Below are 13,754 nucleotides of genomic sequence, written 5' to 3'. Positions count from 1 at the left end.
TTACCCAGCCCACGTCCGACACACCTCGCTAAGGTATATATATATATATATATATATATATATACACACATTCACCCTGTAGCGCCCACAGAGGTCTAGTTTGTTTAGGAACCTTCTTAGCACATACCCCCACAGTTCAAATCATTTCCTGCCCTCTACCAGTGTAAATTTACATCACAGCTCTGTTTGTGTCAGTAGCACTGGTTTTGTTAAAAAGAAAGGTCTTGTTCATTAATTTCGTACTAGTTTGGTGCAAACACAGCAGTTTCTAAAGCGCAGTGCACTTATTCAGCCAGCAGAAGCACCTGTACACATTTAACAAGGCATAATGGTTTGGTAAGTAATGAAACGTACAATTCTTCAAGAATCATGGCACAGTGTGCTGGAAACGGCAGTCGACCGCAGAGAGGGATTGGTGGGGGTAAATAGTTTCCTCCTGCAGGTAACGGAAGACTTAGACTCCAGGCTGCGGGGAGGTTTGTGCTTTGTTTACAAGGCTACATCAATAATTACTTTATAGCTGTTTATACAGATTGCTGTGTCAGTAATTGTTAATGTACTGTATTTATGATATGCATCAAACGTATGGTGCAATGCTTGATTGATTGTCACTGGATGTGGTGCACATATGAATACAAAATGTATAATGTAGATCAGCTTAATTCACAGTTCCTTCATTTTCTGGAACAAAATTAGCAGTATGTTTTGATCCAAGTTTCAAGTGTACCATGAATGCACTAGAAAAAAGTAAGAGTTGAAACTTTTGAAAGAAGAGTTAAATATATTATGTAGACATGTGGTTTACTCGACAGTTATCCTAAACAACAGGAGATATTTTCAGCATTTCAATAGATACGTAGTTTACTTATTTATTAACAGAAAGTGGGAGTATTGCTAAAAGTAATTTGTGATTTAATTTTGTGAATCATTCATTTATCAGCAAGAAGAAATACAACAGATTTTAGATGATTTTTCACCTAATTTCAGTTTCCTTTTTTTTAATTGTTTAAATTGAATATAAGTGATTCATCCATCCATTCTCCAAACCTCATCCTATGTAGGGTCGTGGGTATGTTATAGTTAGATTATTTTAATATATGAATAATAACTTATTAATTAAAAACTTTTACATCATCCTGTGGCCTTTTGGAAATTTGCTGAGACTGCCTAGGGATGTAGAAATTACAAACGCGTTCTCAAACGTGCACCTTTCCAGTGATGTGGATGGATCATCATACTAAACCACTCTGACAGTGTTTCCTGCAGTTGTGTTATTCAGTGTTAGTGTTGCTACTAAATTTTTATTTTAGCTGTGCTGTGAGCTTGTCATCGGAATTGAACCTGACTGAACGAATAACTAATAAAAGTAGTGAACTAATAAAAAGACTTGTAGGTTTGAATTGGTCTAATGACACAATCAATCACTGAATAATTTGGTGCAATTATTGGCTTATTTAATGAACCACACTTTTTTCAAAGTATTAAAATAGTCGCTAATGGAATTAAGGAACCAGAAAGAGTAATATGAACTTGTTGATTTTGTTGTGATTCCCATCCCTTTTTTCACAGTGCCAAGTTACTTCCCCAGACCTTTTGACAGTGTGAATTATGCTGGATTAAGTCTAAACAGTACAGTAGCAGAATAGTGATACATGGTCGTGTTATGTGGATGAATCAGTGCATCGTAAACACAATTTCAGGCACTAGCAAAAAGGCCTTATCCACTAAACAGCAGACTCAATTACCCGCGATCAGCCGACGACACGATTATGAGGGTCGTGCATTAAAACGTAGCTGGTATTTATCAACATCGCTGTATGACACTTTTGTTGTAGCTGTTAGAAAGTATCTTATAAAGTGCCATTATGAAATATGAGCTTGTCCTGCCTTTTGTATATTAAACAAAGCAGAAAATATACATGCATAATGGAAATCAGACATTAAACAAAAAGATAAACATTAGTATGTCAGTGTAATATTGCATAACATACATAAATGAACAAATAAATAATATGTTGGGGGGGGGTTATCAAGATTTTAACAAATATTTCGACAAATAATATTTTTAGTTTGCAGGATTAGTTCCCTTACATAGATGATCTTTCGAAAGTTTGGGTTTTTCTGAAAGAAAAAAAATAACATTTTTCTTTAGCATGGATGTAACAATTTGATCAAAGTTGGCAATAAAGACATTAATAATGTCACTAAATATTCCTGCTATTCTTTTCAACTTTATATTCATCAAAAAAAATAAATAAATTAGGCAACATCACTGTTTTCAACATTTCCTGAGCAGCAAATCAGCATACTAGAATGATTTCTGAAGTATCATGTGACACTAAAGACTGGAGTAACGATGCTGAAAATTCAGCTTGGCATGACAGGACTATTACATTTTAAAATATATTTATTTTTTAAATGTAATAGAAACAGTTACTTCAGATTACATTAATATTTCACAATATTACAGTTTTTACTCCATGTTGACCCCAAAGCTTTGAACGGTAGTGTAATTCGAAACATAAAAGTAAGGCTTGCTCGTCCTGTGACTTAAAAGACTTTATGATGATGACATTTCCAGAAAGGGAATATAGTCAGTAGCCTTGCAGGTTTTTACGGTGCATTCTGGTCATTTCTCGGCAAGAAAAAAATTGCAGTTCTGGAGCTATTTTGATAGTAAATTGTACCAGAATTGGCTGAATCCCTGGGCAGTGCACTTACTACTGAACTAAGGGACAGATTGAAACACACCCTTTGAAATTCTGACCTTGTCTCTAAATAGACATCAGGGAAGAAAGTGCTGTGAAAGTGCAGTATATGGCCCCTTTAAGTCTCCTCTATGTTGTTATTTGTTGGATGAATAACCTAAAGGAATGTCCCATTAGTCACTGTTAATTGAGGCCGTTTTGTCTTCTCAGGTCCATCCTTCAGAGGCTGGGTGTCGTCTTGCTCCCAGAAGGCAGTGGCTCAGAGCGAGACGCTGAGATGGACAGCCTCTATTCTCCAGTCATGACCTCTGTAAGCCCCCACAAAGGCTGAGTGTGCTGTTCTGCTTGAATTGCCAAGATTCAGCATACGATAAAACAAGTGAAACAGACTGTCGCTTCAGGCGCTGAGCTGCTGGACCGTACTTAAGACGTTTGCGCAGACACACTGCTTTTGAATCCCATCGATACCGGTTTTAGTCTCGAGACGCACAGTCACCAACGTTTTCGGGGTAGGTGAGGCTGCATTAGTAACCTGCCCTTGATGGGCGCACCGGTTCCCATGACGATGGGGCACCTGCGGACTGCAGATGTTTCATTGGGAGGTTGCATGAGTCGCTGAACCCATTACTCTGCCTCACTGATGCCTGGAGGTGGATAATAAATCTCCTCAGCCTCCAGATTTACTGTCAGAATCATACTGTTACCTGAGTTTCTTGAAGGAATGTTTTATTAGCCGTTTACAAGAAATATTTACAAGAATTTGGACGTTGTGACTGTCAGAGGATTTGGCATAATCTGCATTAGGATCTTGATTGCAAGAAGAGCTGATATTAGTATTAATATGAAGGGCTTTGATTAGATATGTGCATATGTACGGCTTCTGACTGGCGTAAATGAACAGAGGAAATAATCTGTCATGCCTGGAATAGCATATGAGCTTATCAGGCTTCTCAAGATGGATTTGGGAGATATCTGGCTCAGTGTGTGTGTGACAGAGAGAGAGACAGTTAAAGAGATAGTTCACTCAAAATTACAAGTTTGTCATTTACGCACCCTTATATAATTCAAAACTCATATGACATACTTTCTTGCATGAATCACAAAAGGAGAAATTTTTGCAGAGCATTGATGCTGTTCTTTCTCATATTTGAAATGGACCGTGAGCAGGGACTGTTAAAGGGGTAGTTCACCCGAAAATTAAAATTGTGTCATTAATTACTCACCCTTATGTCGTTCCAAAACCATAAGACTTTAAGAATTTAAATGAGACCGGAGAGATTACTGTCTCTCCAGTCAAAGTCTTTTCCACCACAACTTTGATACTTCTAAAAGGTCATAAAGTTATTGTAAAAGTAATCCATATGATTTAAACGGTTTAATCCAAGTCCTCTGAAGAATTATGATGGCTTTTATTCCCATATATACATTAATCAATACATAGAGCACATCAAATATGGAAAACAGAAGCTCAGCTGTACTTCCCATCTCATTGTTTCTTGTGAGTTGAGCACATTTGGACATCAAATTTTGGTTTCATTAAAAATATTTTCATGTGTGTTTTGAAGGTTATCAATGTGAAGATGTAGTAAGTAATGACAGAATTTCCATTTTTGGTTGAACTATCCCTGTAATAGTCTATCAGCAGTCAATTTATATACTATTACGGAGACAACAACAGCAAAAATTATTTAGTGAAAATGAATAATAGCTAGATGAACACGAGTGTGACCAAAAATTCATCATGGACTCTTTCACATGTAGAAATAAATCATATCCCACTAATGCATTTTCCTCACACTTGTATGGTGTTTCACTTAATACAGATTTGAAGCACACAAGGACCAAAATCCTATTCATTAATTGAAATGAAGCTGTTAATAAATTACTAAAATTGAAATAAATAAGAAATAGAAAACTAATCATGACAAACACAAAACTATTATCTAATACCACAACTAAATTAAAGTGAAACATTTAAATATAAAATTAAAAGCTAATTCAAAATTAATAATTTAATAGTAAATAATACTAAAATAACACTGGTTTGAATATGCACAATCATGTTTAAAATTTGAGAGCTAGGTTTTAATAATGACTTACAGTTCAATCTGTTCCTCGCACACATAAAACTACTTGGAATATAGCGCATGAGTCACATGAGCCATTTCTGTGGTGCTTTCTTGTCCATTTCGGGCCGTATGGGTTTAGAAGGACGCGAGGGTGAGTAAATGATGACAGAATTGTCATAATGCTTTGTTCAAGCATGCGAAAAGTACCATTTGATTCTATAGAAGTGTCAACTTGCCACTTCTCTCTTGCTATAGCACATTTTATGTCTCTCCTCTGACACACAGATGCTTGCTTCGAACATGCAGGCTTTCAATTAGATTTTTATTGGACTGATTTTGCAGATATTGCAGTTCATTTTTTCTGCTTTATATCTCTTCCTCATCATAAAGCTGTCCAACCTCTCTGTTTTCCAACAAACATTTTTATCCATAATTTCTCCTCTTTTGTTCCACTCCACAGTTTATTGGTGAGCTGTTACGAGAGGGGGCTGCAGTCAGCGTGGGCATCTGTGCGTCCGGAGGTCACAGTGGGCAGTGGCTAGCACGTGTACATCAGGCCATCAGTGACGGTCTAGTGCCTGATGTTAGCATCGTGCCAGTGGGCATTTCCTACGATTGCCTGCCACGCTATTTTACACGTCCACAGGTGACGACCTTAGTATTAACAACACACTCTATTCCATAATGACCTCTATCAGACCATCACCATTAGCGCATGGGGCTATTAAACAAACCAATAAACAAATTACAAACACAAGTAGATTCACATTTAACTGACAAAGGCAAACACAATAATGGTGCTCATAAACACAATGATAATAGTCTGTGCCAAACTCTTAACTCAGTATTAAACTTGGTCATGTAACCTAGTGCTACAGACATGAGTGATGCCTAAAATCATGCAGCTCGTTTTGGAAAGGTGTGCTATTGCTTATTGAAGCGATCTGACTATTTTCATCTGCCAAACAATGAAACAATTTAAAAAAAAACAATGCCTCATCATAGTTGCAACAAACTCCATAGAAACGAATTAGTTATAATTATAAGTAATTATCACTAAAGAGGGTCACACACCGGACGAGAAGCGCGTTGCGCCACGTCTTTAAAATTCTAACACATTGTTTTCTGTGAGTGTGTACACACCGGCGGCGCCCAGCAACAACTCGGTGCTACGCGTTGCAGTGCTTCTCTGCGCTTCTCGTCCAGTGTGCGACACCCTTATGGGTCCTATTAACCACCCAGAACACCCTAGCAACCACTTAGCAATGCCCTAGCAACCACACAGAACACTCTACAGACCAAAACATGGTAGCAACCACACAGAACACTTCAGCAACCTTATCATTGTCTTAACAACCACATAACACCATGACAACCACCCAAAACAACTTAGCAACCACCCAGAACTCATTAGCAGCAACCTAGCATTATCCTAGCAACCATCCAAAACACCCTAGCAACTGCCCAGAACACCCTAGTGACTACCTAGCAAACAACACAAACAACATTATCCTAGCAACTATACATAATACCCTAGTGACCACCCAGAACTCTAGCAACCACCTAAAACACCCTAGTGAACACTAGCAATGTTTTAGCAACCACCCAGAACACACCAGAAACAACCTAGCAATGTCCTAGAAAAATTATATTGTACTAGCAACCACACAGAACACCTTAGCGACCACCCAGAACTCCTTAACAAACACCCAGCTTTATCCTAGCAACTATACAGAACCCCCCAGCAAGAACTTGGTTCTTGGTTAGCAACCATCTATCCTTAAAACACCCAAACGACCACCTAGCAATGTCCTACCAAATATCCAGTATTGTCCTAGCAACCACACAGAACACCTCAGCAACCAACCAAATAGCAGTGTCTTAGCAGCCACCCTGGACATTCTAATGACTACCTATCAATGTCCTAGCAACCACTTAGCATTGTCATTGTCAACCACAGAATATCATGACAACCACAGAATACCAAAACAACTTAGCGACCACCCAAAACTCGTTAGCAACAACCTTGCATTATCCTAGTAACCACCCAGAGTACTGTAACAACTACCTAGCATTATCTTAGCAACCATACAAAAGTGGCCCACCCTATTGACCACCTAGCAAACAACACAAATAACATTATTCTAGCAACCACACAGAACACCCCAGCAACCTCCTAGCATTGTTTTAGCAACCACACCAAACACCCAGCAACCACCCAGAACACCTTAGCAACCACACATAACACCCTAGTGACCCACCTAGCAATGTTCTAGAAAGCAACATTATCCTAGCAACCACACAGAACACCCTAGCGACCACCTATCGGTGTTCTAGAAAGCAACATTATCCTAGCAACTGCCCAGAACACCCAAGTGACCACCTAGCAATGTCTTAACAACCACCCAGAACTTTTTAGCAAACACCCAAAACACTCTAGCAACCACTTAGCAACATCCTAGAAAGCAACATTATCCTAGCAACTACCCAAAACACCCTAGCATCCACCTAGCAATGTCCTCTCCCAAACATCCAGCATTGTTCTAGCAACCACACAGAACACCACAGAAACCAAACAAAGAGCAATGTCTTAGCAACCACACAGAACACTCTAGCAACCACCTATCAGTCCTAGCAACCACCCAGCAACATCCTAGAAAACAACTTTATCCTAGCAACCTCACAGAACACGTTAGCCACCACCAGAACTCCTTAGGAACCATCTATCATTATCCTAGCAACTTCCCAAAACACCATAACAACCACCGCCTAGCAGTGTCCTACCAAATATCCAGCATTGTCCTGGCAAATTCACAGAACGCCACAACAACCAACCAAAGAGCATTTTCTTAGCAACCACCTAGCATTGTCTTAGCAACCACCCAGAACACCCTATCAACAGCATAGCAACACCCTGGCAGCCACCCAAAGCAAGCTTTTGAGTCGGGTCAGGAGCAGTGTGTAGGGCGTCCAGCCATGTGTAGGTCATTAAGGAACAGCCTAGAACACCCTAGCAACCATACAGCAGTGCACAATAAACCACTCAAAAGTCTTGCATAGGAATTGCACTTGTGTAGTTTTGTATTTGTAATTCCTGAGGTGAACTGATTCATTACATGGTAATAATCAGCAATATTCAGATAATTAAAATCAGATGGTGTGTTTTTTCATTTTGATTTGATGATTTTTAATATGCAGCTTGTGAGATGTGTTTTCTAACTCTGCAATGGTACAGACTAGAATGTGTCGACTCGGAGAGAGATAAAGAGAAATCTATATTATTGTGTGCATCCATCTCAAATAGACGCCAGTTATTATAGTGATTACAGCCACTAATTTCTCCTCTAATAGCTCTTCACCATTAGAGATCCGTGAAGTTTTCTCGAATTAGATCCAAGTCATTTGATCAGCCTGTGTGAGTGGCAGCGTTTGAGTCAGTGTGTTTTCATTTGTCTGTGTGGTCTGGAGGCCGGCCTGATGTCTGCTCTGCGGTTTGCCGTCTCCCTGCTGAAGTGTGATCACAGAGGAAGTGTTAGGATCCATTTTGCTCAGGCTTTCTCTCTGAAGGTAGGACTCACGCACTCACTCATCCATACACACATAACAATTATAGTTTCATACAAATGCAGACCCTTAACGCAGCTGTTCTCAGCTGGTGGGCGGCCGGACTGTTCTGATAGGGTCACAGATAGCAGGGGAATAATAAATGCAAATAATACAATGCATCTTGCCATGTAATTATACATAGAGTAAGTATAGTGAAACAAATGGGCTAATTAACATTAAAAGGAGGAGAGTAATTCATAAACTTGCAGATTGATCCAGTGTTTGGTAATATTTGGGTTTTTGCAATACCACAATTTGAGTAGTTGATATCAATACCTTGAATTTCTTTTAAAAATACTTTCATGATTTCATTTTGTATACCACTGCAAAATATGCTATAAAATTGAAAATATGCTATTGAACACTACTTTAAAAAGTTAAACATCAATATAATTATTAATAAATTACATAAAACAATGGATTATAGCTTTTAAATACTTCGATAGACTTTTCATATGCATAGACTACTGTTCAAAAGTTTGGGGTTGGTACTTTTTATTAATACAATTTTAATACAAATAATCTAAAATAAATGCAGATTTTTTTAGCTTTGTTCATCAAATAATCCTGGAGAAAAAAAAAGCACAATTGTTTTCAACACTGATGATAAGACATTTTTGAGCAGCAAATCATCATATTAGAATGATTTCTGAAGGATCATGTGACACTGAAGACTGGAGTAATGATGCTGAAAATTCAGCTTTGCATTACAGGAATAAATTAAATTTTTAAATATACTGATAGAAAACATTTTTTTAATTGTATTAATAACTTACAATATTACTGTTTTACTGTATTTTGATCAAATAAATGTAGCCTTGGTGAGAATAAAAGACTTATTTCAGTAACACTAAAAAAATTCACCGACCCCAAACTTTTGAATGGTAATGCAAGTAAAGATTTCTTCATTTTCTCAAGTAGCTGTTTAAAACAAGTGAACAGGAAGTGATAAAATAAATAATCTGGAAACAAATTACAAGCAATAGGACAAATATGCAAATAATATGCTAAAGAAACTTATTATTGGCATAGTCATTTCCCTAGATGTAATACTGATTCTGTAGAATCTTGGCTTTGCTCTTTATTGATGGTTTATTAAAGCTACTAAAGTTATCCATCCATCCAAGTGAGACATTTTGTTTTATATTATAGTTTTGTTTGATGTAAATGACAACTATTTACACTGCAAGGCCTAAAACACAGATTCACAATTTTGTTACTAAACCCTGTTTCTAAAGCATAAGAGGCACAAATCTTTGTTGAGAAAACTACATTGTTGGATCTGTGCAGTTTGTGGTAATATTAGTCAATTTCATGTATAATTTTCAGTATAAATTTGTTTACTTGCTGTAGTAAATAAATCTAGTACTGCCATTTGACGTCCAAAATCAGAGTCTTGAATCGAAACCAGCGGAGAACTACCTCCTTAATGGGATAGTTCACCCAAAGGAGTAGGAAAAAAATACTATGGAAGTCAATGGCAACCACCAACTGTTTGATTACCAGCAATCTTCAAAATATCTTCTTTTGTGTTCAACATAAGAAAGCAACTCATACAGGTTTGGAACGACATGAGGGTGAGTAAATTATGACAGAATTTTCATTTTTGGGTGAACTATCCCTTTAATGCAACATCTCAGTTTTTGAGGCTTATGTATGAGCACTGTGGAAAAGTTTTACACTCTCTCATTCTCTCCTTCTCTCTCAGGAGATGTGCGAGAGTGGAAAGTGTCGTGTGGATGGAGGGCGCCCCCTACAGGACCTGCTGTTGACCGCCATACTGCACGACAGGTCTCTTCAATCCCTCTGTTCCTGTATCCTATCTGCAGCATTCCTCTCTCTATCCATCTCTTCTTATTTGCCCCCATAGCATCTTTGGTCCATATGGTCAAAGACGAAAGAGTTCACACATTTCACTTCAAGCCATTCATTCTTCCTGCAACCTTCATTGCAGATTTTCTTGTCAGTCATGAAGGTCCCTGGAGGTTTGGACCTCCAATTCTTCTTCACCTTTGGGTTTTTATCTGACATGACAAATTGTTAAGACTAAAAAACATGAAAAACAACAGGAAGAATAAACATTGACAGAAGGATGCTGTTTGAGAATGATGGATGATACCTTTCAGTCCACTTCAGCCAGTTCAACTTCCTGTCTAACTGAGACTCCAGTCAGCTGAATCAGACCTCCAGACCCACGTGCATAAAACGTTTCTGCAGTGCACTCATTTTAAGCAGCTCAGGTTCTTGGGAGAAGTCAGTTATTCCCACTCCGACTCATAATGAGCTGGAATATCCTGGAAAATCTACCAAGAGCTTCTCATCCGCTGTTCAGTCTCTTCCGAGTGCCTCGGGGGGTGTTATATGTTTTAAAGCGGCAAATCCACAGCGGGAGGCCTTATCATGAAGACTCAGCCCTGGGGGCTCGGCATTTGCATTTTGACAGCTGGTAATAATGTATTGTTGTAAAGCCTTTTGTTGTACACGTTAGGGAGCGAGAACAATTGTCAGGTTACACAGTCACAGAAGGTTTGCAGAGGACTGTAATGTAAATTTAATGCTGAGATCAAGGCAGTGGGGCTGTTTCAGGGAATGAAACCCCTATATGTATATATATATTGGACAAAATATATTGTAATAAAACGAAATGTGATTTATTTCATCAGGATGGACACTATCTTCAGCCAGAAGGATGTTTCCTGGCTCCTCCCTCCCGCTATCATGCCTGAACTGTCTCCCGCTGATAGACAGCAGACTATCGCACTGACTCTTCATTTGATGTACTGTGAGTCTGTTCGACACACGCAGGCTCCCAAAGATCAAACTCTTGCACTTTAATAATCGTTACTCTATGTATGAGGCTAAGCTTTGTGTATGTGTGTGCGTGTTTGTTTTATTTTAGCTTCAACTACAAGTATGGCCGTCATGTGTACCAGTCTGGTGTCCTGTTTGCTGCTCCACAAGCATCGCAAGGTTTTAAAAAAAAAAAAACTCCTTTGGGGCTTTAAATCACATATTCATATATCACTTTTTTTATTACTTTTTTATTAAGCAAATTAAGTAGTATCCATGAAAACTAAGGTTAATAGTTGGAAACTTTTTCACGTTTTGTTTTGTTGCTGCCTTATGTTAAACTGCTTAAATTACTTTTTCCCCACATTAATCTACACTCCATACACCATAATGACAAAGCAAAAACAGAATTGTCACAATATTAAAAATGTAAAAATTCCATAAGTATTCTCTTATGTATATTATAACTCAGTACTTAGTTGAAGCACCTTTACAACCTCAAGTCTTTTTGAGTATGATGCGACAAGCTTTGCACATCAGCATTTGGCAATTAACTGCCATTCTTCTCCTCACCTCTTCACCTCTCAAGCTCTGTCAGGTTGGATGGAGACAGACACACATTTTGAGCCTGAGGTTCTGAATGCTCTGGACTGGGTTTTCATTAAGGCTATCTCAATATTTTGGTGCATTGAGCTTTTCTTCTACTCTGACGAGTCTCTCAGTCCCTGCCGCTGAAAAACAGACCCACAGCATGAGGCTGCTACCAGCACGCTTTACTTTTGGGATGGTACTCTGCAGGTGATGAGCAGAGCTGGTTTCCTTCAAACATGATGTTTGGAATTGAGGTTAATCAGACCGGAGAATATTGTTTCTCACAGTCTGAGGGTCCTTTAGGTGCTTTTTTGCAAATTCCAAGTGTGTTTTCATGCGTCAAATGGTATGACAATTAGAGATTAGACTGTACAGAAATTGAAATGTACATGTAAATGCTAAAACACACTACATAAACATCGTCACGCAATGCTGATGTTGTTAACATTAACATTTTGAGAACAAAGTATAACAATAATAATAATAATTTGCATGGTTTGATGTGATATGAGCTAAACAATCGTTAGACTTAATCACCATTGGTAGTGTGATGTATTGTAATGTTTTTTTTCTCAGTTGGTCAGAACAAAAGTAGCAGAATTGTTACTTACTTGCTAAGATGATAATATCTGGTGAAAATTCTTATTTGGGTCATATTTCCAAGACGTAGGCTAGAATCTGAAGAAAATAATTCCGCAAATTACTGCAGTTGAAGGTTTCAAACAGAGATGGCGACAAAGAGGCAAAATTTACGGACTGCAGCTTTAAAATACTTATTCAACACAAGTGTTTATGTGCTTTATGTAAACAATGTTGCATTAAAGTGTCTATACTGTGTATTAATAAAAGCCTAAATATACTGTATATTGATAACTACGTTAAATTAAAAATAATTTAATACCAGCTCTATTAACCAATAAAAATGACTGGAACCCTTTTATAATAGTACATTCATTGGTTTATTAATCCTCCACTGGTTGTAGATGATTCATACAAGCATCAAACATGGTTCTGCTTGCTTTAATGACACTGCTAATGATTGTAACGATCTTCTCCCTCTTTCTCAGGGTGTGCGTGTATCCGTGCTGTGCAGGGACATCTGTTGGCTGCTGGAGGAGGTGTTGTTTAGAAACACAGACGTGGGTTACGGTGGCTCTCTGGTCGGGCTGGTGCATCACGCGCTCTCTCTGCTCCACCCGTATCTGCTTCTGGCTGCAGCTCCGCCCACAGGAGAACCCATCATCGCACCCCGGCCCGATCCAGACTCTCTGCTCATACTGAGCCAGCACTGCGATTTGCTCACTCACGTCTTCATACACGAGGCTGTAGGAGGTAGGCAGAGTGTGTTGAAGATTGGGTGGAGGCAAGGAAACTTGCTGTTGGCAGGCATCATGCACCTGTCTTTTTTGAGGGGGCATCAGTGGGAGTTCTGGCTCATTTGGTATACGTTGGCAAGATAAGACATGATGACTAAAGAAAAAAAAATGTTGTTAGTTCATTTTATTATGTTTAAGGCATGTTAGTCTATTGCTGCTTTTTAGGTTAGCAAGCAGTGTAAAATCGTGACCTAATAATAAAGGGATAGTTCACCCCAAAATTAAAATTCTGTCATTAATTACTTCACCCTTATGTCATTCCAAACCTGTAAGACCTTTGTTCATTTTCGGAACACAAATTAAGATATTGTGCTTCATGATACTCTCGTGAACATGTGCCAAAGACTGACACTTCGTTGACGACGATATTTAGTCATAATTTTCGTTGACGAAAGCAACACTACACGGAAGAGAAGAAATTGTTGAATAAAGTCGTTATTTTTGTTTTCTTTGTGGACAAAAAGTATTCCCGTAGCTTCATAAAATTACGGTTGAACCCCTGATGTCATATGGACTATTTTAACAATGTCCTTACTACTTTTCTGGGCCTTGAACGTTTCAGTTGCGTTGTTGTCTATGCAGGGTCAGAAAGCTCTCGGATTTCATCAAAAATA

The 13,754-nt window shown here is 38.4% G+C and overlaps 1 protein-coding gene across 1 annotated transcript in view; it reads left to right on the top strand.

Annotated features, from left to right (window-relative positions):
- The window catches only part of gpat2 (glycerol-3-phosphate acyltransferase 2, mitochondrial), a 43,833-nt gene that overhangs the window by 22,094 nt on the left and 7,985 nt on the right, over positions 1-13,754 (top strand). The window contains exons 9-16 of the mRNA XM_016445359.1: positions 2-33; positions 2,919-3,018; positions 5,238-5,423; positions 8,246-8,344; positions 10,092-10,174; positions 11,047-11,165; positions 11,283-11,353; positions 12,832-13,096. Coding sequence (XP_016300845.1) covers positions 2-33; positions 2,919-3,018; positions 5,238-5,423; positions 8,246-8,344; positions 10,092-10,174; positions 11,047-11,165; positions 11,283-11,353; positions 12,832-13,096 — 955 coding nt within the window. The remainder of the gene's footprint in view (position 1; positions 34-2,918; positions 3,019-5,237; positions 5,424-8,245; positions 8,345-10,091; positions 10,175-11,046; positions 11,166-11,282; positions 11,354-12,831; positions 13,097-13,754) is intronic.

Source organism: Sinocyclocheilus anshuiensis, unplaced genomic scaffold (assembly GCF_001515605.1).
Source record: "Sinocyclocheilus anshuiensis isolate Anshui unplaced genomic scaffold, SAMN03320099.WGS_v1.1 scaffold275, whole genome shotgun sequence".
In the NCBI taxonomy this organism is placed as follows: Eukaryota; Metazoa; Chordata; class Actinopteri; order Cypriniformes; family Cyprinidae; genus Sinocyclocheilus; species Sinocyclocheilus anshuiensis.
Note: the sequence above shows the minus strand (reverse complement) of the source record. Positions and strands in the feature narration are given on the sequence as shown.